At 35.9% G+C, this 25,614-nt stretch overlaps 1 protein-coding gene across 6 annotated transcripts in view; it reads right to left on the reverse strand.

The window, feature by feature from the left end:
* The window catches only part of LOC134537946 (4'-phosphopantetheine phosphatase), a 111,534-nt gene that overhangs the window by 52,845 nt on the left and 33,075 nt on the right, over positions 1 to 25,614 (reverse strand). For all 6 annotated transcript variants that reach the window (XM_063378944.1, XM_063378943.1, XM_063378940.1 and 3 more), the window contains 3 exons: positions 22,906 to 22,998; positions 21,704 to 21,875; positions 75 to 181 (listed from right to left, as the gene is read on the reverse strand). In XM_063378944.1, the coding sequence (XP_063235014.1) occupies positions 75 to 181; positions 21,704 to 21,875; positions 22,906 to 22,998 (372 nt within the window). The remainder of the gene's footprint in view (positions 1 to 74; positions 182 to 21,703; positions 21,876 to 22,905; positions 22,999 to 25,614) is intronic.

A 25,614-nucleotide genomic window follows, 5' to 3' on the forward strand; every position in this document is an offset into this window, starting at 1 on the left:
ACATACATCCAGTGATAAGGCCTTAACTTAAGTATGTATACACTACTGTTATCAGTATGAAGCAGTAGGCCTACCTTATTGAGCTTGTGCATCATGGCGTACAGACAGGCTATCTGCCCCACATCGTTGCTGATGGTGAACAGCAGACTGCGCGCGATATCTGCCTCCGAGAACTGCGCCCCTGTCACAGCACAAACACACAAACATTCAAATACTATTCTACCAAATAACAAGTTGTCTAACATTACAATATGTGGCTGCAAAAAAAAAAAAACAACTAATATCCTCAACAGTGTAACCCAACCCCAAAGGCCAATTTTCCTGATGTGTCTGGACACAATCACGGTATGGGATAGCACATTCAGTGGTTCTTCAGTTAGGTCATCAAACATTTGGTTACAGGTCAGTACAGGTCAACTTTGAACAGTTCAAGTCATTAGCTTTGTAAAACCATTCTTTCCAAAAACAGACAAAAAAGAAGGGACTTATGATTTATTCACTGGAAATTTACAATTAAATACTTTGTAGAACTAAAAAAAAAACTACTAAAAACATGCACTGCATAGTTTGTAATTAATAAAAAAGTAGGTCCAGAAAATTATAATCCATATCCTAACAAACAGAAGAACAAAGACCTACCTGTAGCTGCAGTATACAAACAATTTATTTATATTGTATTTAAATTTTTTTTCTATTTTTAAATTATAAAATTTAAAATTCTAATTTTAAAATCTTACATGTAACTTGAAATTTATTGACACAAAAAATTTTGTAAAGTAGTATATTATCTATGTAATTAGTGTTTTCATTACGAAAATTCTTGCCTAGAGAATGGCTTTGGGCATATGGCTAGGGGCTGGAAAAATTTAGCATCTATACCCTACAGAACCTACCTAAAGGTCTGGTGAAACACTGATAACAACTAACCACCAAAAAGCTTTTCATGCTGTTTAATAAAAACTAAATGTTAGCATTATAAATATTTGAAAACTAAACATTCATGTGTACACACACTTACAAATAACAGGTTTTTTCTTATTTCAAAAACATATTGTTCTTGACTTTCTAGGTTAAACCCAACAAAACTAAATTCATATGCTTATTTTACTTAAAAATTGGTAGAGCGATATGCTAGCGAACATTATGTTACAGGTTAAACTTGTAGTACTTTACAAATCAATTAGATTTATTTATTGTGATGGACTTATAACTCATACAAATATAACTTGGCCACTCAGCAGAGATATGGGAATAACAAGAAGCATGCTAGTCACAAGAACTAGTGTAGAGAACGGTGACTGGGGAAAGTCAAGCACCTAAGTGCAGCTGTATTAACCTGGCACTCACACAAAACCAAACACACAACACAGCAACCTGCTGCAAAGATGGTGGGCAAGTTGTGTTTGTGTCATTAACTGATGTGCCAATAAGTCTTAAGCAAAAAACATATATGTGCATGTGTTCCAGATAATCTGGAAAATACAAGTATATCTTAAATACAGAATTTTTAATGGAAAGGTGAGTCAGATTATGAAAGTATGTTAGACTGGTCTAAACATAAAATTATACATTTTTAACGCAACTATTAAATCATAATTAATAAAAGTGTAACAGTTTTATGGCATTTTAAAAAGTATTTTTATACAAATGCAAAAATTTTAAACAAATTTATCTTAGAAAAAAAACTTTTATGTAGAAAATTAGCAAATAAATATAGCATTTAAATTGTAAATTAAGGAAAAAAAATATTCATAGCAATATGCATTAATTTCCTGGCTCCTAGCTATGACTTGCTGATAAGTATGTTTGCAAACATGTTGAAATAATATGAGACTACAGACATACAAAAGGCATACAAAATAAACATTTTTATTTATTTCTGTATTTTTACACCAGGTGGAAAGACAGTCAACTTAATAACATGAGGGCTGCGCGCACGTTCCCGGTGACTTTATGGTGTTATGAATGGGCGCCACCACGTGTAAGGGCACGTGGACCCGGCTGAGTCTCGCTCTCAGGGCGTGACGTAGCCCAGGTGGGGACGAGTTACCAGCCCTTTCTACCCTATCTATCCAGACCTGGCCCGCTCTAGGCGTCGGGCACGCCACACTCCTAGGCTAAGTAGGCTCACTCACCACGTGGTTAAATAAAGTACTCAGGTTTTACTTATATCCAGATTTAATTCCACGAACACGCCTCCCTCTACGCACGTTACACTTTAAACGGTTAAAAAGCCTGAGGCACGAACCGACTTAAGTGAATGCATGGTCCACCCACGTGGCCATGCGATAAAGTATGCTTAGTACACAATGTATAAAAACTCGAATGAGATAATTAATTATTAATACAGTCCGCCGACCGAGAGCTGCCCCGAGGATTGACGGACGATAAGGTTTAAGAATAATTAAAGATGCAGAATTACTTGATCGGTGGTTTACAACGGTTGAGATCCCCGGGGTGCTGGCGCGTCTGCTCTCGGTCGGAGATGAAGATGAACTGCACGAGAGCTGGCTCGTCTCGACTAACATGGCGCCCCCGCGCCAACACAATTACCGTTATTACATTCTGCGATTCCGTGCCCCGGCGAAAGTTAAGCAAATCATAGATCAACATTAAAAAATATATAAAATCTACTGGCAATTTAAAGTACATTAATATTTACGTAGTTATTGAGAATTTATATAAAAACATTCCTACCCTCGTCCAAGTCCGTGCCTATTCGGGTCCGCCCGGGCAACGTCTGTAGTTTTTTTTAAGTAACGTAATATTTAAATTAAAGAAATACATGAGTAAACTGCAACAAAACACTGGGGCAAAAAAATGAATGAAAAAGGGTTTACAATTCACATTAAAACTTAACACTTTAGGGGGTCGCTGCACTGCTTCTAAGCGCCCTCTTGCCGGGCGCCCAACACACACACACACACACCTGCACACGGGGCGGGAGGTTTGAATAGAGGGTGGTGGTGGGGGGAGGCACATCGGGCTTAGGGAGGGCGTAGCCCCGGCCGACGTAAAACACTTTATTTGCTGCTATTTATTTATCTTTGGAACTAAGAGATCTGTGCTTAGTTGAGTCTATTCACATTGAAACTGTGTTTAAATTGTGTTAACTGAAATCATGACCAGCGATAACTGTAAATAATGTATTACCGTTTAATGATAGTAAGGATAGTATTGTAAATTTAAATTTTATATGTCTTTCAGAATAGTAATATAGAGGTATTTGAGAAGCCCTCAATAGAAATGAATTTTATGTTTATTATTTTACTTCTTACCTCTATGACTTTGTCTTAGTCCTGTTATGAATTATATTTACCAGTATTGTATCTCTATGGTCAGGTCAATTTGGTTTTACTCTTTAAGTATTTTCATGTTTTATCTAAGTAATAATTTTATGAAATGTCTTTGCAAACATTTGTTAAACGGCGACGAATAGGAAATGAGCTTACACCTTTTAATATTGTTTTTGGGTCATTACTGAGGAAAGAGTATATGTGATTGGACGCTCGACTGCGCATATATTTTATTTAAAGAATTTAGTATTTCCAGTGTGATTTCGGAGAGTGTTCAATAGAGAAAGCTTTGACTGTTTGAAACAAATTGGAACTAGAGTTTCTGTTCTACTATCATGGGAGAAGGATTAGAGAGAAAGAGCTCCGTGATTTAGTCATAAATGAATGTAAGAATATCACGTAAAACATTGGTACGACGACTGAATAGCTAGAATCTACGTGAAATTGATGATTTTATAATAAATACCGGAACTACACAATGAAGAAGAGGTAGTTACCGATGTTCGAAGCTCTACTAAAGAATCGACGACGACGATAAGTTTTGACTAACAGCATAAATAGAACTGGATCAACGACGAATTAAGAAGAAAAGGACTATCAATCTTCGAGATGGAAGGAGTTCGACAGCGGTAGACGGCATCGTAGACGGTGTACCGGAGGACATCATCCTTCTAGACGACTCCAGGTGACCGACGCCAGTCCTGCTGGAGTACCAGCAGCACGAGAGGAGGTGCATCGAGACGGAGACCCAACCAGCGACATCGGAGGAGAGTGAGATCTAACCAGCAACATCGGAGGAGAGACAGGGGTTCGGAGAGGTTTTCCACAGCCTCTTGGTATTGTAACGACGCGACGAGGTTTGTTTGCCCCATCCCCGAATTAACAAGAACAGCGAGAAGTTACCTGTCCTATTTTAATGGCAAGATATCTTAAACTATGATGTTTACGATCAAGACCTAATTTGAAACTCGCAAAAACAACTTAATACTACTTAACTACGTAAAGACTTGTAGCTTGTACATACTGGACCTGGTTAACTGACATTGATCAGTAATATGTACGATATCAAAGTTAAAATCTGTTAAAGTCATTAATTGTCTTGAATGTTTAAAGAATAGCCCCAGGTCCAGAAGTCTTGAGACAGTTTGATCTACCGAAAGAGACTGAGCTAGTAAAAACAAAGAAAAGACTAATTTGCCAGTTAAAATGTGTTTCAATAATATTTAAAATATTGACTGATAACCAAACTATTATTCAGTGATACAATTACGTAAAACGTAATTAGTTCTGAAAGACATTTAAGTATAACGGATATTGAAATTTTGTTTAATGAAAAACCTATTTAAACATGAATAATTGTCTCAAAGTTATTTGTATGTTGCTTGCTAATCATTGACTCTGTCACTTTTCATGTTACAGTTGGATATGTTGCAAAAGAGTATTGTCACCCATACAACCATGATTTTGACCCTAGTAAAAGTTAAATTTTCATTATATTTTATTTTTCCGATTGATAACCATACTTACATATCATGTGTATGTTAAACCAGATAGACAGAAATATTTAGCTTGGATTGTCTTGAAAGAATAATTAGTTTTTATTACACTGAGATCAGCAGTCATAGAGGAGTTAATGCTTTTAAACACACTACTTATATTTGTTGATTTTAAGGTCAGAATACTTACACCAAAGAGAAGGAGACATACTGCTAAGGAATTATACGACATTTTATTGTTTGGTATTCACACTGAGTCAAACTACACCAGTACATACAACTTGAGAATAATTTATTTTCACTATCAACATAACAAGACATATTTTAGTTAATATTCTGTAGAGGTTAGTAGTTGTGCTACATACACAATCACAGCACTAGTACTTTATAGAGTTTTCACGGCGCCCAACTAGACCACATTTTACATTATAGATATTGGCATTTTAGGAAATATACTCCATAGAGTAATTCTGAAAATACTTATAGAATTTTTGATCACCCAACGGTGGCACACCCTTTTGAAATTTTGGTCGCTCATCCTTGGAGCTGTCTGAAAAATAACAGAAGAAAAGGGAAAATTCTGAAAACACTTCAGAATTTTTGGCGCACAACGTGTAAGCCAACGTTAGGGACTATTTTATGATCTTTTTTTGAACAACTCAAGACACTTTGAAAAATACAGACAGTAATTTTATTTTGTCAAGATGACAGACACAAGTAGGAAGTCATATTTTTTGAGAGGTAGCAATGACACTTCTGACTCTAGTCCTGAACGAGAACCTAGAGAAGTAGTACCAGAACAGCACATCGAGACTACTGGTATGGAGTCACAGCAGGAAATGGAGTTGGGTCATTCGCCGCCGACACCAACTGTTACCCTAGATGCACTGTTCCAGTTCATGAATAAGGAGAAATTAGAACGGGAGCGTAAAGAACAGGAGGAGAAACTAGAACGGGAGCGTAAAGAACAGGAGGAGAAACTAGAACGGGAACGGGAGAAACAAGAACGGGAGCGTAAAGAACAGGAGGAGAAACTAGAACGGGAACGGGAGAAACAAGAACGGGAGCGTAAAGAACAGGAGGAGAAACTAGAACGGGAACGGGAGAAACAAGAACGGGAGCGTATAGAACAGGAGGAGAAGTTAGAAAGGGAACAAAAGGAGCGAGAAAACGCCGAAAGACTAGACAATTTAGTGCAAGTCTTAAATAACACTTTAGGCAGGATTGCAGATGAAACAGCAGAAATCAGGCATGACTTAACTGAAACACAGCACGAGATGCAACAGAAGTTTTCCAGTGTACACACTCGTATTGAAGGTGTAGAAATATTCAGTAAACGCACTGACGATAAAGTAGTACACTTAAGCGAGCGTCTAACAGGAAGGTTAGATATGGTAGAGGCGAAAATAGGGGAAATAGAAAGAGAATCCAGACACATCGCAACATTCTCGCCCCAACTAACGACTCACCACACTAGCGAATGTAATACCGACAAGGAAGACACGCCGGTAAACAAATCGATAACGATAGAAGCCGAGCGAAATCCCGCGAATATTAGTACTGCAATTATGTCAGCAGATCCGGTACTTACACTACACCACCCTTCTAAGAAATGGTTGGATGACGTTCCAACATATTCAGGGAAAAGTAATGAAAACCCTCGAAGATTCTTAAATCAGTTTGGAGAATATTGCCACACATTTAAGTTAACAGACGCAGAAAAATTGAAATGCGTTAGCCACTGCTTGAAAAACACGGCATATTATTGGTGGGAGTTGGCGAAAGATTCGGTACACGCATACGAATCGTTTCAGAAAGCTTTCATATCCCAATTTTGGAATACTCGTATCCAAAGCAATTTGCGAATACAGTTGCATTCTGAAAAATTCGAAAATCGTAAATTTCAAAATTTAGAGGCGCATATCAGCGATATGTACGAGAGAACTCGTTATCTTGATTGCCGTATGGAAGACGAAGAGTTTATTGCCATGATAATTTCGCAATTACCACTCAATTATCAATTACAACTTAGTGGACGGCAATACAGTAATATTGTAGATTTCAAGGAACAACTGTTAACGTATGAACGACTCGTTAAGCTCGATAAAACGGTAACGCACAAAGAAACTAACGAGCGCAAGAACACGAACCAACAGACACCGTTATACAATAACTGGCGTAACCGAAATGAAGGGCAGAACAGCGGACACAAACAACCTCAAATTCACACACTGAACGTTGAAAACTGCGGAAGTAATTGGTATCACAATGGATATCGAGGTCAGCGATATGGTAACGGATTTTATAAACCACAGTACTATCGTCGTAGAAACGAGAAGCGACAAGACAGACGCGAAAATGAATCACAGTGGGAGAATAAACGTCAGGAGGGGACAGTTAATTTCAGAGAGAATTCAGGCGAAAATCGAACAACGAAAGAACGATCGGCAAATTACAATAATCATTCCGGAGGTCAGTACAGCATAAATGCACAAACGTTTGTACCGTCTGAAAAAGGGAACAGCTTTAGCACCACCATTCACGACGCGCGACAAGGAGAAAGAAATTCATATTCTATAGCGCCAAGTCACGAGCAAAGCAACACGGAATGGCCGCGCATGCAATCTAGCAGACGCTCAGATACAAACCAAGGAGGTAATAACACATTTTTGATTTCACCGAATGCAAATAATGGATTTGCTAATTTGTCACAAGAGCAAATTAGAGGATTTAAGGACAGTGCGGTAAACTAATTAGGGATGGCGAAAACCCGCTCCGCACGTCAGTCCCTAATTGTAAGTTAGACGGGGCTAGTATAAAATTGGATCCCGACGCAAATGACAAGAATAATTGTCGAAGCATACACACCATTATGTTCAAAGAAAACGAGCGTGAATTTTTACTCAGCGAGCCCACAGAAACCGAAGTTCAAGCGAAACAAGCACTATGTCCGGAGATATCGTTAACTTTAAACGGAGTTAAAGTGCCTGTACTATTAGACAGCGGCGCAGAGATATCCTGCATCAGCGAAGACTGCGTAGCCATGATAGAGAGCACCGGAATATCATTACCGAGAATGCCAGTACCGAGTTTAAAGATTCTAGGGGTTACATCAAGGGCTAGTCCCATCATTAATCGTCAGACCTTATTGGAAGTAGAAGGTTTAGGTAGCACCAAGTACATTAATGTATTAATCGTAAAAGGATTGGCTAAACCAGTAATTTTCGGTGTAGACTTTCTAACTAGCCATAAAATAATTTTGAATTTTGCAGGTTGGATGGTAACTGCTATGGATGACACAGAAAATACGAAAACTACTGAAAATTGGGAAGTTTCGGAAAAATGCATTGCAATCATTCATAAGGAAACTTCGTGTATTAATAGTGACATAAATTTGATGGCGACCGGAGCTGATTTAATAGAAGTTGTAAAGGGAATTACCATGGTAAATGAAACCGGTAGAAATAATCTTCTTCATGTCTTAAGAAATTTTCAAAATATATTTTCCGAAAAACCTGGGTTAAACAAATTATATACAGCTAGTATTCAGGTCATACCCGGTGAACCATTCCATAAAAAGTCGTATCCCATCCCGGCGAAATATTTGAAAGAGGCTGAAGAATATCTAGACTTAATGTTGGAATGGAATGTAATAAAGCGAGCGCCTAGCCCATTCACGAATGCGATACTCTGTGTGCGAAAGAAAGACGGAACAGTACGTTTATGCCTTGACGCGAGGGAGATCAACAAAATTACTGTTCGAGATCGGGAAAGTCCGAGACCAACGAATGATATTCTGCGATTATATCAGGGTGTCAAGTTTCTAACCACACTTGATTTGTCGGCAGGGTACTGGCAAATACCCTTAGAAGAAAGATCTAGACAGTACACATCATTCCTATTCAAGAACTCGCAGTATGTGTTCCAAGTCATGCCGTTCGGCTTATGTAATGCGGTAGCTGAGTTTACTCGTTGTCTGGACGAAACGCTAGGATCTGAGTGCAAAGGATTCGCGCGAGCATATGTCGACGACATTTTGATTACATCGTCATCATTCGAAGAACACCTGGAGCATATCGGCATTGTCCTAACGAAACTACGTGACGCAGGAATGACGGTGAAACTGCGAAAATCCGTATTTTGCCGACAAGAGTTACCATTTCTAGGGCATATTCTGACACCGACCGGAATTCATACCGATCCTGAAAAATTGAACAGTATTTCCAACTTCCCTACACCAAAGAATGTTAAACAACTACGTACATTCCTGGGAGTTATCGGGTTTTACCGAAATTACAGCGACAAGATAGCCAAGATCGCAGTCCCATTGTTTGATCTACTCAAGAAGGACAAGCTGTGGAAATGGGAAGCAGAACAGCGGGAAGCTTTTGAAGAACTCAAGAAGGTCTTTCTCGAAGAACGAGTCATCTATCATCCCATGTTAGGTCGGGAATTTCTACTATACACAGACGCATCTGATTATGCCTTAGGGGCGAAGCTCGCGCAAATGGACGATGAGGGAGTAGAACGTACCGTAGCGATGGCGAGTAGAACATTGAATTCAGCAGAGCGAAATTACACGGTCACGGAGAAAGAGACACTAGCAATAATATGGGCTCTGCAGAAGTTTCGAGACCTGCTTCTGGGAGAACATATAAAGCTAATGACTGACCATCAAGCCCTGATGTGTCTAAAAGCAGGCAAAATTTTTGGTAGCAGGCTGACACGATGGTGCTTGCTGATGCAAGAGTTTGACTTGGAAATATGCCACATTAAAGGGAAAGAGAATGTAGTCGCCGATTACCTAAGTCGAATACCCGATGTATTGAATGATGAATTGACACCGAGGAATAACTCCAAGGAATTTTTGGTAGCTAATCTTGTGACACAACAACTTAAAGATAACGCAACAATCAAGAATGTTTTTGACCAGATAGCTCAACTGCAACAGGAAGATGAATTCTGCAAGGTCATAATAGATAAATTGAAGGGTTCAGAGGTTCCAACTAGGTTAGAGGAGAGATACTGCATGTCGGAGGGAGTATTGTTCAATCATAGCAAGGGAAAAGCCAGATTTGAAGAGCCATGGAAGCCGGTAATACCGAAGCGAAACATCAACTCGATTATTTGGGAGGTTCATAGGAATTGCGGGCATATTGGTTCAAAGAAGCTGACACAGTCATTGATTAGGCAGCTATACTCTCCGAATCTGCACAAGTCAGTCGCCGCCATTACTCGATCGTGCGACTTGTGTCAGAAAGCGAAACATGCCCAACAAAATCTCGAAGGTGAGTTTAAACCTATCCTTCCGGAGAGACCACTGCAGTTGGTATCAGTGGATGTATTGGGACCATTACCTAGATCAACAGCCGGGGTGAAATATGTGTTCGTGATGGTAGATTTATTTACAAAATACACCAAGTTGTATCCCATAGTCAATGCCACCAGCAAGATAGTATTCCAGAAAGTTAAACAGTTTATCGCGGAAGTGGGTCGACCGGAGAAAATTATTTCAGATCATGCCACACAATTCATGAGTCAAGTTTGGCAAGAAGGACTCAGAAAACTGCAAATCGTACCCACCACGTCTTCGGTGAGACACCCGCAGAGTAATCCTGTGGAGAGACAAATGCGCACACTTGGTAATATGTTGCGGACATTCTGCCACGATACACAGCAGAACTGGATGAGTAAATTAACGTTCATTGAATGCATTTTGAATAATACTGTACACAGTTCTACCAGTGTTACTCCATATGAAGCGTTAACAGGAAAAAGATCATTGATAATACCGTCATCGTTACTACCGAGACATCACGATGAAGCTCTGGCCGCAGAAGATAAAGAATTAGTCGAGATACAGAAGGAAACTGAAGAGTTGGTCGCAGCCAAGTTGACATCCACGGCGGATCTTCGGAGAAAATACCAGAAAGATTCCAGCAAGATGAGTTTTAATTGTGGAGATTTAGTACTCAAGAGAACGAATCCAGTAAGCCAATTTTGGAAGTACGTTACTAAGAAGCTATTTCTACTCTTCGATGGACCATATATGATCACGAAGATTATTAGAAGTAACTGTTACGAACTGTCTGACATTAAAACGAAACAAGTAATAGGACACTATAATATAACGCAGTTGAGGAAATATTACACTCCTGTAGAATAGTATACACTGTTACACATATGTCCGTTTGAAGACATATATCGGTGACAATACTCTATGTTTGCAAGTAAGTATGTAAATAAGGTCAATAATATGAAATGTAAATTTTCTGCAAATAATTAGAATATAGATGAGATGTTTGTATGATGAGAAATGGTCCTAAGACCTATATCAGAGTATAGTTCGTTAGTCACATTTCTGAAGGGGACTATTCTATAGAGGTATTAGAGAAGCCCTCAATAGAAATGAATTTTATGTTTATTATTTTACTTCTTACCTCTATGACTTTGTCTTAGTCCTGTTATGAATTATATTTACCAGTATTGTATCTCTATGGTCAGGTCAATTTGGTTTTACTCTTTAAGTATTTTCATGTTTTATCTAAGTAATAATTTTATGAAATGTCTTTGCAAACATTTGTTAAACGGCGACGAATAGGAAATGAGCTTACACCTTTTAATATTGTTTTTGGATCATTACTGAGGAAAGAGTATATGTGATTGGACGCTCGACTGCGCATATATTTTATTTAAAGAATTTAGTATTTCCAGTGTGATTTCGGAGAGTGTTCAATAGAGAAAGCTTTGACTGTTTGAAACAAATTGGAACTAGAGTTTCTGTTCTACTATCATGGGAGAAGGATTAGAGAGAAAGAGCTCCGTGATTTAGTCATAAATGAATGTAAGAATATCACGTAAAACATTGGTACGACGACTGAATAGCTAGAATCTACGTGAAATTGATGATTTTATAATAAATACCGGAACTACACAATGAAGAAGAGGTAGTTACCGATGTTCGAAGCTCTACTAAAGAATCGACGACGACGATAAGTTTTGACTAACAGCATAAATAGAACTGGATCAACGACGAATTAAGAAGAAAAGGACTATCAATCTTCGAGATGGAAGGAGTTCGACAGCGGTAGACGGCATCGTAGACGGTGTACCGGAGGACATCATCCTTCTAGACGACTCCAGGTGACCGACGCCAGTCCTGCTGGAGTACCAGCAGCACGAGAGGAGGTGCATCGAGACGGAGACCCAACCAGCGACATCGGAGGAGAGTGAGATCTAACCAGCAACATCGGAGGAGAGACAGGGGTTCGGAGAGGTTTTCCACAGCCTCTTGGTATTGTAACGACGCGACGAGGTTTGTTTGCCCCATCCCCGAATTAACAAGAACAGCGAGAAGTTACCTGTCCTATTTTAATGGCAAGATATCTTAAACTATGATGTTTACGATCAAGACCTAATTTGAAACTCGCAAAAACAACTTAATACTACTTAACTACGTAAAGACTTGTAGCTTGTACATACTGGACCTGGTTAACTGACATTGATCAGTAATATGTACGATATCAAAGTTAAAATCTGTTAAAGTCATTAATTGTCTTGAATGTTTAAAGAATAGCCCCAGGTCCAGAAGTCTTGAGACAGTTTGATCTACCGAAAGAGACTGAGCTAGTAAAAACAAAGAAAAGACTAATTTGCCAGTTAAAATGTGTTTCAATAATATTTAAAATATTGACTGATAACCAAACTATTATTCAGTGATACAATTACGTAAAACGTAATTAGTTCTGAAAGACATTTAAGTATAACGGATATTGAAATTTTGTTTAATGAAAAACCTATTTAAACATGAATAATTGTCTCAAAGTTATTTGTATGTTGCTTGCTAATCATTGACTCTGTCACTTTTCATGTTACAGTTGGATATGTTGCAAAAGAGTATTGTCACCCATACAACCATGATTTTGACCCTAGTAAAAGTTAAATTTTCATTATATTTTATTTTTCCGATTGATAACCATACTTACATATCATGTGTATGTTAAACCAGATAGACAGAAATATTTAGCTTGGATTGTCTTGAAAGAATAATTAGTTTTTATTACACTGAGATCAGCAGTCATAGAGGAGTTAATGCTTTTAAACACACTACTTATATTTGTTGATTTTAAGGTCAGAATACTTACACCAAAGAGAAGGAGACATACTGCTAAGGAATTATACGACATTTTATTGTTTGGTATTCACACTGAGTCAAACTACACCAGTACATACAACTTGAGAATAATTTATTTTCACTATCAACATAACAAGACATATTTTAGTTAATATTCTGTAGAGGTTAGTAGTTGTGCTACATACACAATCACAGCACTAGTACTTTATAGAGTTTTCACGGCGCCCAACTAGACCACATTTTACATTATAGATATTGGCATTTTAGGAAATATACTCCATAGAGTAATTCTGAAAATACTTATAGAATTTTTGATCACCCAACGGTGGCACACCCTTTTGAAATTTTGGTCGCTCATCCTTGGAGCTGTCTGAAAAATAACAGAAGAAAAGGGAAAATTCTGAAAACACTTCAGTAAGTCACAGCAAAACGTAAACATAGCTTCTGTGCGAGTTGCCAAGTAGATGTTTACTAGCTAAACATTGCTTTTGAAAGTGAGCTTATTGGAAAAATTATTAGAACTTTTAAAAGTATGGCTGACTAATATGTCATCTTGTGAATATTTCAATCAAGCAGCATATCCAGCAAAATTTCCTCATATTTATGATATAATTTTGATGATGGAATGAACTATGATATTCAGAAGAGCATTAATATACATTTTAAGACTCGGACATAATAACCTATTATCATTAACTACTATTTATGGACACTGTTTTAGTTAACTTACATGATTAAAACCTGTGCCATAGTTAATGAACATGAACCACACACATACTAAAATTATATATATATACACACAAACACGTACATATATATTTATATGAAGAATACTTCATATTTCAATACATTCTATTGTCATTGTATGATGCAGGATATTGTTGGGTATATCATTAATGTATGAATAATGGTAAATATATAAAATAATTGTGCTCTAAGTAAAAATATCAAGATAGTTTCTGAATACACAGAGAAACACTGTTCATGGTTGCTACAGAAATAGAATCTTAGAAATCCCTGACTTTTCCCTGTTTTCCAGAAATTTAAGAGAAATATTCCCTGACTTTCTTATGAAGTACATACCATAAATATTAACGTGCATATGATTAAATGTAATATAAAAATTTCAACATGAGGTAAAATAAGGTTCTTTTATTGTGTTATTTTGACGGCATAATTGCGAAGGAATGTGTTTTTTTCCTTCGACATGGCTGGTGAGAGCTCTTCGGCCCATATTGCTGTGAATACTTTTGTAGCACAAAGTGCAGTACGCAGAATTTATGTTTATAGCAGAGGGTTAGATATGCTGAAACTGTGACTCCTTGAGCCAATTCTCCTTAAAAATAGTTTTCTTCGACATCTCTAAGCCAAAAAAAAAGAAGTACATATTAATATTTTCAGGTTAGGTTAAAAAATTGTTTATGAATTCTTAAAAAAAATATTACTACACAAATACAAAAACTATTACAAATTCACACCTAGCAATATAACGGGCCTACTTAGAGAATTACAATAGCAGCATTACAACATGCAATAGAGCCTACTCTTACATTCTTACAATGTTAACTAACGATTTTGGGGGAAAACATGTTCAGTTATGCATATTTTTTTATACACAATGTAAGTGTCACGCAACAGAACTCACGTATTATAACGGTTGAAAAAAAAGTAATTAAAAAAAATAGTTAGAAAAAAAGCAAAAACATAACCGCACACAAAAGCCACGTGTTTTCGTATCAGCTTGGTAGTTTTCAAAATGAGAATTGGTATTGCTTCTTTATCAAAATGCACTTTATTTTCTTATGATCGCATAAAAAACTAACTTCACCTGAAACAACGCCTTTAAATTCACGTAATAAGCTTTGTACTCATCTTATTCCACGTGAAAATAGCCTTCAAAAGATAAATGACGCCATGCCCATTCTGTAGTTCACTGCATGGAACGGAACATAATACAAAGTCTCAAGGGCAAATTAAAAAGGATCAAAACACGAACAAATGAAGACCGGGTTCGCTAGTGAACAAACGAGTGCCTGGATTGGCCAGAAGTTATGGTGGGTGGTTGTAACAGCCTATTGCAACGAACAATCGTAGACCAAGTAAAAAAAAAAAGTTGCAGTTGCCGTGTGCCTTAAGCAGCAGCCTTTTAGCGGAGTCGTTCAGTAGCGGTACGAGCGCATCAAAACAAAGCTTTGTTTGAATTATAAGCAACTTTAACATTTCCAGAATTCGTAGAATTTTCCCTGACATTTCCTGGAATTCCCTGACCATTTTAATTTCCCTGACATTTCCCGGTTTTCCCGGTTTTCTAGTCCTGTAGCAACCATGCTGTTGTTAAATTCTGATTTATAAAAATTTTCTGTTCAATAAATAGGTAGAACAAATCTGTTAAGTTTCAAGGACAGAAAAATATTAACTAAATTTTAATACCTTATTTCAAGGATCATATTGTGTGTTAAAAGATAAAATACAAAAAAAAAATTATTTACTGGAAACATTTTTAAGCTATTTCATTGAAATTTTACTTAATTCCCAAACTTTAATAATATTTTTAAAAACAAATTTCCACTGATGTTCAGAACAAAATTTTAACAAAAAACTTTTCTTAATTATAGGAAAATAGATTGATGAATGAGGCAGCATATGTGCAATAAGCAAAGATTTGGAAACAAAAAATAAATTTTATTACAAAAATTTATACTGCCTTTCCAATTTTATGGGTTAAATACACCACAGCTACATTCCTGTTTACAAAGGCATGAGATGTACACTTTTCAAACCGATACTAAAGAGTGATTTTAACTTAAAATCCCAAATTTTCAAACCGAAAGGCACGGTTTGACAGGTGTTTAAGGCTAGGTCGTTGTTTATTTTATTTCCTTGTAATTAAGTTATCCTTAAAATTAGAGGTGGACGGGAATAGCATTTTTACTTCGGGACGGGATTCGGTCGGGAAATACATCAGATTTTAGGGATCGGGATCGGGATCGGGAGAAAGAGTAGTAAATTGTCTCTTAGCTTGATGTACAGAAAATTATATTTACTTTTAAAATGTGCGTATTTTTAAGTCTTTTTTTTAATAAACCATCCATATTTATAGTCCAAATCACAAAAAAGGAAAGACACACAAATACAAATAATAAATAACATAAAATGTAATAAATCAAACATTTTGTGTCCTACTCTACTTTAAATTTTCATGAAGAAACACCAACTCTTCAACATGTTCACTTGTTAATTTAAGTACATTGCAACTTGTTATTTGGTAATTTCTTAAAGAACTTCCAAATAGGTGCAGAAGACACATCTGGTTCACTTTTGCTACTGCCTGGAATGCCAGGCTCCATCGTTCACACAAGTGTATAAACTACCCAATTTTATTAAATGTAATTTACCGGAAATAATAATTGTCACGCGTATTTTCAAAATACCACTTGTTTTTAATTGTTCACTTTCATTCTTACATAATGACCAACTACTAAAACGTAAAACTCTCTAATGTTTATTTAAGACATTTATAATGGCATAAACATGTGAAACCAAGATGGCGTCTTTCAGTTTATTAGTGTTTCGAATATTACGCGTTTGGCAATACTGCTTATTGTTGCTCTTGTTAATTTTCAAGACAAATTATAACCTAAAAATACGGCAAAGATGTTAACATTCGCCAAACTTAAAAATAATATTCAACATTGAGTTCTTTATTTAGTCAGAGATTTATTTTAAACTATGTTTATGAATGAGTGTTGAATTTATGTTATTGTTTATAATATGTATTTTATTTTTTGTGATGTCTTTGTACTTTGTTTGTTTAATACGTATACGAAGTTGCTACGGGACGTATGTATACATAACGTATTTTTATAATATAAAAATTAGTATGACGTCGGTTTTTACTATTTAAAAAAAATTTGTTTTCCCGAGGTATTATCCCGAAGAGAAAAATTATTTTCCCGAAGTTCGGGAATGGTTTTTTTCCCGACTTTTATCCCGAATTTCGGGGTTCCCGTCCACCCCTACTTAAAATTATTACGACAACACTCTTGCAGTTAGTATTCATGTGATTACAACATATGTTACCAGACATTTTTCTAAGTGTTACTCTATATGCAGTAGAAAGACATGCAAGTATTCATCTAAATGATTATTAGCGGGCTATTTACAAATCACAAATGATGTATAGTAAATATATAACAATAATAATTTCTACTAAACAACAACTGCAAAAAAGGTACTGTGATCAATTTACAGGGATTACCTTTAATTAATTGATAGTAATGACAAGAGAAATATAAAGCTAATATGGTCTTAAGAAAAGCATACTGAAACATAATTTGTTTTGCTTATGTTAGGCCAGGTTCAAAATTATAATTAATCAAAATGCACGGTAAGCATCAATTACTTCCATATCTGTCATAATCAGTACTGAATAAATATCAGATGAACCATAATTCAAACATAATTTTCACTTAGTCATGGTGCAACAGTAAAACACTGTACTCAAGGCTTTCCAATACCGTAAAATAAAGCACGTACTTATCTAACACTTTAAATTGTATCTTGCATGTTTGCTAGACACCAGATAATGATAAGACTCACACAATATATGGCCGATAAGTAACAATGTTCAGATCCTTTACTTCGGGCAAGACAAAAGTACACACGTACTTTGACAATACTTAGTTTTTAGTTTTTAACACATCTTGCTCTCAGTGCAAAGTGTGCAGGACTAGTTGCGTTAACATCAAGGCAGTCAAAGGTCTTGTACACTTACCAACACTCATGCAACCATCAAAGCCAAGGCAGACACAAGGTCAAAGATTCGACCTTCAGACCACAAGGTTCCGGGTTTACATCCTTGGCAAGCCATTTGGCAAGTGTGCCAATTTTTATTTGAATCAAAGTTTAGAAATAACTTGTATAAGCTACTCCTTAGATACCAAGTTTGTCAGAACCAATTCAAAGCACTAATCATGAAATGAAATAAATGAAGCTTTGAATAATAATTAACAACCACAAGGAACAGTAAACTTGACGAATATGTCATACCAGCCATGCAGTAAAATGAACCTTTCACAGCCTTCTCATGAAAAAACACATGCTTGTAAACTACTACAAAAATTCCTGGTAATATAGCATCCAAGCAACAAAATGGAGAAGGCAGGCAAAGAAACAATACACATGTTGTAAAAGAACGTAGTATAAAAATCATTTCGAAAACATTTTGGCCACAAATATATTGGGAGGCAGTGGGGGTGGGATTTATTACTACTATTATTATTTACGAAAGATAACCACACAATCATTAAAGTCCACAAGGCTATGTACATACATGCTATCAATCAGATTACTGTATTAACAGAGATAACCAATACACGAAAGAAAATAAATATCAAAGTGCACTGACTCCAATGTTGTTCAGTAACAGCAGTGAAATCAATAACAGCTGAGATAAAATTGAATGAAAATAGAATTTTGAGTCAACACAACATAAAGCACCGTAATTTGCAAAGAGCAAACGCTAAAGTCATGTAATATAATGTAGCACAGACAAAACTTTACTGAGATCACTAACATTTAAAATTCAATAAAGGTAATTATTTTAGCAAGTAGTATACCGTATTGGTCCGAAAATAGGCCGACCTTTTTTGCCAGTTTTGTCAACCTTGAAATCTAGAGTCGGCCTATAATGGGGCACTAGCCAAAATAGTATAATTAAACACATACATTTCAAGAAGAATCACTTATAGCATAAAAATGTTATCATATATACAATTCATTGATCTAAAATTACGCCGTACTTACGTAAAATTAGTAATTTTTCCAACTTGGAAATTTAGTAAACACACTTAACCCCAATAACGTACACTAGAGTCCCGTTATAGCGAGGTGTCACGGTTCCGGGTTTGATCCTCGCTATAACCGTGTCCTCGCTATAACCGAATTGAACAGATTTTGGCCCCCAAAAAATAAAAATTTACCGAAAATAGCATAAAAATTGTGTTTAAACCTGTATAATTGGAAAATAACAGGTTATATTAACGAAATCTTAATTTCTGTGAGCAGATGTGTGAATTCTCTTTAAAACGATACCCCATAAGTACGGATGCGATCACAGATTGCGTCAAAACCACCAGAATACCCTACCACGCCACGTAAGTATAGCATCTCAGCCCGCGGCCGACGCAGCATTGTCCTGCTATCTATTGTCGACACGGGCTGTCTGCTGGTGGCCATGTTGGTTCGGGATGTTGCTAACAGGTGACAATTTAATTCCTTACAAAAAAGCAGGAGTGCGGCTGCGGCAACGCACGTACGCCCACAGAACAAGGAGGGAAATGCGTACGCCTCAAACGAAATAGTCGCTGGAAAACTATACTTTTTTCATTTAATGAAACCTGTCAACTTTTTTAGAAAATAAATTTGGGATTAAACTCAAACCATCACCACCCCTTTCCCGGACAGATACCCCAACAACTGACAGAAACAAAAGTTCCAAGAAAACTGCCCTAGCGATTCGGAAATAAATACGGTAGTGCCTACTAGAGGTGTAAAAGTAACGAAAAAATGTGTACCCGTATGTATTCGTTACTATAACAATTAGTGCTCTTTACTATCGTTACGTTACTTGTTACTTCTGATACCACATAACATGCTATGTTATGTTGCAGCAACGAATCCAGTCGTATTGAATACGCGTGCGTACAGTATGACGTCGCATAAATAATAATAAATAGAATATAAACAATTAACAATATTTCATAATTAATAGTTTTTGTTAACCAAGAAACAATTAAATCTCATTACAGCAGCTTTTTAATATTATCTCTTTTAAGATAACAACCAAAAAAAACCTGAAAATACGCGATTATAAAAACAAAAACATACATATTTCTAATTTGTAAAAAATAATTTCTTACGTTTTTTCTGTTCCAATTTCAAACTTTGTCTACACACGGCACAGATAACTAACGGAAGTTTGATAAAAGAAAGAAAGGACGGGATTCTATTTTTAAAGCCACGCACTTAGGTGGTGACTACAAGGCTGAAGAATGTGACAGGCGTCAACGGCAAGATGTCTAGTGGCGAGCGAGAGGGGTGGAGATAAAAGCAGACAAATAAAAGCGCGCTTCAAGCGATCACGCCGTAAATTCCTCAAAAATACCTCGTTATAGCCGTGTTCTCGCTATTACCGTGCTCGCTATAATGAGATTCTACTGTATCATATTTTAAGTTAAGTACACAGATATGGTCACTTGTAGCACATAGCTTTTAAAAGCTCTTGTCTGGTTATTTTTGAACTGTATTTAACAGGCTGCGGTAATTTTATTTGCTTGTAAAATGTGGTATTGACAGTAAACAGTTAGTAAATACAGCAATTTTGCAGTACGGTTATTTACCGTAGTATGCTTTATTTATTTACTCTTCTACCACAGGAAAAACAAAATGGCACCAGCGTTGGCAACTTGTAGTTGCGACACGAATAAACAAATACCGTTACATACCAACAGTAACAAGAACAATAAAACCTATTTGCAATATTGGCTGTTTTATGGTTGATTCGTACACGTTTTACATGAAATCATTTTGGGTTTTTTACGTCAAAATTAAACGTAACGGTAAATGTTTTTACGTCACAATTTTTATGAACTTAGAAAATTTAGCCATTGCCATGTAAAATGTTGGCACCACTACAAATGAATGTGAAGATAAACGGAAATATGATTTCTCACATATTTTTGTCAGTTCAATAAATACTAACTTAGTTGAAGTGTTACTGTGGTAATATGCTGCTGATAATCATTTTAGTTTGTTAAAATTAATTGTTCCCTGATTTTGAGTGGGCTGTAGAAGGGGTCGGCCTATCTTCGGACCAATACAGTAGTTAATGGTAAAATATATGAGCTAAGCATAATTAAAAATTAATTTTAACATCAGATTCATTGTGTTATTTATATCCTTAATTATAATTAACTGATACTGGTACATACTTAAAAAAATTTTGGTTGCAAGTCTATCTATGTACTCAAGATATTTAAAATGCAAATTTTATTTGTTTATAACTACACAATATAATTATACATCTTTTACAATAATGACACTAACAATTTTTTTTTTTGCAAAATCATTATTATTCATGCATATGCAACAAAAATAAGCTGAACAGTTATTTTTCCCCCTTTTAGTTAACAAAAACAAACTGATTTGGTATGATTACTCGCAAGTAGAAATTCATAAATGTTTAGATTTCATGTTTAATAGTTTTTAAAAAAACTTTTGCAGGAAGTGAAACAGATTACACTATAACTCTTGTTACATGGTTCCTGCTTGTAACATTTACTTGCTTGTAACACCATTATTTTACAGACCCAGCATTTTCTTTGTAAGAACAAGGCATTAATTTCCTTTGTTTAATGATTACTGCTTATGAAGTCATTAAGTAAGCTTGAAAATGCTAAATATAAGTCATTATTTTTGGATAATGATTTTCTTCCAACTAAGTACGTAGTCGCCTAATAATTTGTAGAAAAATGCAAATTAATTCAAAAAAGGATATGTAAAATACTTAAATAATTTGAAATGGATAAACTAAAAATCGTGCTCTAATAAAAGATTTTAAACAGAACTTAATTTCTGAGTTTTCTTACATGATACCAAAAGAAAATGAAATGATATGTCAAAATGGTGCCAGACTAACTGAGTCAAGTCATCTGACCACTGAGCCACCACAGCCACAACAGTTCCAGAGTAGGAAGCAATAAGAACACCAGCGCCACCTTGGTTCAAGTTGTGGTCGTTGCGGGACAGCATGGCCTTGCCGAAGGACGAGGCGATCACGTCGCCGGGCAGGCCCAGCATCTCGTAGTCGCCGCCGTAGATGTCCCGGACCAGCATGTCCACGTGGCGGTGGTCGCCCTTCTCCGCCAGCGCCAGCAGCTCGTCGAAGCCCTGGACGCACGTACTTCATCCTCTCACCTTGTTGCGTGCGTGTCACATTACTGTACAATACTGTCAAGTCTGTCTACGGACGATCATTTTACGTGATAACGTCATGAGAAAACATTGATGAAAAATTTCATACTTTTTTAAATTTCAAATATTATTTACAGTTTTTGCAAAATTTAAATTCAATAATTTGTTTAAATATAATCATGAACAATTGGCTATAGAAATAAACTGAAATGAAATCAATGTCACTAAATTGTTGATTTTAAATGACGAAATTGGACAAACAAATCAAATTTTTTTTAAATTGCTGCTTTTAAAAAGCCCGCCTTAACCCGTTTGATATTATAGAAGATTTTCTCGCACGGTGGTTGGCTGGTTCTTGCAAGCTCGGCTCAGGCGGAACGTGACAATGAGTCATGCTCTTTCGTGCGTGCAGCCGGCGTTCATCGATTAATAAGACGTTATCAAGTCAAAAATGTTTTTAAATATTACAGTATAAAATAATACACTACTACGTACATACATGCAAGTACATTTATACTTTGAAAAATTTAAACCAAATTTTAAACTCATTAATAATCAATTTTCAGAATCAGCAATATGGACAATGTTCATAGAGCATCTAAGGATTATTTGGGACAACAGGACCAATATTTAAACTCACAGACTCATGGTTTAAAAGACCAATATTTCCAGAGTTGAGAGAGAAAATTATTTTTAATATTCTTAGCAGGTATTGTTTTATAAGATGATAAGCTATGTAATTGTATTTTTAAAAACAAATATACTGTGGTAAGTATATGTTTAACACTTGATAACACTTATTTTAGTTTTATACAGTGATGACTGATAAAAAAAACTTTATTTACTTGCAAGTATACATAAGTATTAATCTATAGCTATTGTTATTCAAATATAAAATTATTCAAATGTAATATCACTGAATAGGTGAATAGTATTATAAAAATTCCGCCCCCCCCCCCCCCCCCCTTTTTTTGAAACTTTTTTTTAGTTAAGATTTGTGTGTTACCTTAGCTTTTGTCAGTAACGAACCCAGGCCCCAAAAGGTACCACCGCCAGTAGCCGTTCCACCAATCCGCTCGTAGGAATCTTCAGACTCCACCTGCAAATTTGAGACAAATGGTCTAAAATATATGCATTTATCTCTGGAAAACTTAAATCAATTGCACATCACGCCAATATATTTCAGTTTCTATATCATACAGTTAAACCTTAAACATCTCATACTTGATTCAATTAACTAACTGGTAACCATACACAAACTGGCTCAAGCAATACAAGAACAAGATTTATTAAATTACTATATTCAAAATTGTTTCAAAAAATGTTTTCTGAGAGGCATGATTGAAGCTAGACAACAATTGCAAAAATAAAAAAATAAACTATAACTATATGATGATGTCTCTGCTGCTTACACAACACCAAAATATTCACTTTCTAGTTAAATTCAATGTACAGTTCCTGTACAGATGTTATTATGATAGTATAATGTTTGCGAAAGCGCAACAGCGACAAACATCGTCTGCCCAACACCACTCCAACTGAAATATTAATGATACAGCGTTTGCTTGACCGTGCTTCATTCAAATGCCATATGTGTTGGAAACAGAAGTGAACCAATTCTTTAAGAAATTATGTAAAAAGTTATTTTTATATATTTTTTAATGTCTTGTCTAAGTAAAAAACTTAGTTTTTTATCGTAACAAATGGTAAATCTGCTTATTTAAAGATTTTGTTTTGCTTATTACCCATAGTACCTGGACTATATTGATTGTCTGGATTACCTTTGGTCCCAGTTAATCCGGATCGACAAGGTTTAACTGTTCTGGTAAAATTAATTTGAGAAGAAAATATGAATTTATTGAATCTGGCTGAAAAAAATATTTTGTTTGTAAAGTTAAAAAAAGAAAGAAGTGCACGAGAGCATTTTAAACACAAGTTCTACTTGTTTCCATGACTTACTGGGATTCAGGGAAGTTACAGCAGTGAAGCTATGCCTATAAATGTAAAATACTAAAAACTTTCTCAGGAAAGAGACTGTATTGTGAAAATGCATAGTGCTATAATAATGGTACAAATAACATGTGACCAATTAACTTATAAGGAAGACAAAATTTTTTTTAACTACTTATCAGATTTTCATTGAAGGATCCAGTTTACTCAAAAACTCAAAATGTAATTTGTCCAATTTGGTTTGTCTAGTGCACAGACAGGGAAATCATTGATCTGACAGATCTTATCAATTGAGGCTTGATTCATGTTCTAATAGATTTACATTTATTGTGTAAGTTCAATATGATGTTACTGTTACATATAAAAGTTTTTATTCAAGTAAAATATCATAAAAGTTCAAGTTTCTTCGTTTATTTAAAGAAAAAGAATCACATTACTATATCCTGTATATCTGATAAAAATAAACCAATTAGCTGATAAAATAAACCAGGGCTTGGTTCTACAGTTTTAAAATGAGAAAATTTGGCCTCACTGATACATTTAATGACTGTGTCAACACAAAGCCTTGAATACAACAGCTTGTTTACAGAGTCCAAATATTAACACAAACAGATAATGATAAGACAGTGACTTTGGACAGCTAAAATTGAATAAATAGTCTCACACCTTGAAGAAAAGATAACAACAACCGGAATGAAGACACTTTACATTAATAACCTACATTTAATAATTATTTAAAAAGACAAAGTACAAAATCAAATATAAAATAATACGAAGTAACTTTTGGAAGGAGATTAGGTGAACTCTGAAAGTAGTATGTAATAGGGGCTCCTGCGCCAGGGTTCAGGGTGAGGTGCGAGGTGCCGAGCCACATCTCTGACGTCACGTCGGCCATCTTGGATGAGCGTAACGGGACACAGCGTAACGGGACAAGTAGTACCGTGACCATGACCTTGACCTCGGCGGCCATATTGGATACGCCATCTTTAAATCGAGCGCCCCACTCATTATGATGAAATTTTCGTCTCTGTCGCCATATTGATTTTTTTCTGTTCCACTGGAGGCCGCCATCTTGGATACCGTCGACTTTGTTTCTATCGTTTGTTCCTAGAGAGCGCCAGTGTCGCTCTGTCTCATCAAATAAGGTCGATGTTCCATTACCTACCATAGCTATTATGATCCTTATCAACATTTTAAATTTAATTTTTTATGAAAAATATATTGGAAACGCTGTGATTCGAACCATCGTAGCTCTGATCTCTAGGTTTGAAAACATAAGCCTTTAACCGCTCGGCCATCGAGACATTTACCAGACTGAAAATTAAGTAAGGTATATATAAAAATAACATGCATATTTGGACTTGTAATTTTTTTTTAATTTAAAGTAACAATAGCACCACCTGTTCGAGACAGAACCACCATCTTGTATTAAGATGTAACTGTTGTAATTATCGTTATGGTCGCCATCTTGAAAATCTGTAATTTTTATGCTAGAGATGCGGGAAAAAGATCAAAATTCATTAAATAAATTGACAATAAATATAATGATTGATTATATCGATTCCCGTCCTTGGTTCAAAACCGGTGAGGGCAAAAATAAAAAAAAACATCAGATCCTTCCTCCACATAAGCCACCTACAGACTGATCTACCGTCACCAATACCAAGGTTTATATATCGTCAGCTGATATGACGTCATGTCCGCCATCTTGTCTTGATACGCTGGAGACCACCATCTTGTTTTCGTCTGCTAGAGTGTACTGATA

The sequence above is a fragment of the Bacillus rossius genome, chromosome 12, assembly GCF_032445375.1.
Source record: "Bacillus rossius redtenbacheri isolate Brsri chromosome 12, Brsri_v3, whole genome shotgun sequence".
Taxonomy (NCBI): Eukaryota; Metazoa; Arthropoda; class Insecta; order Phasmatodea; family Bacillidae; genus Bacillus; species Bacillus rossius.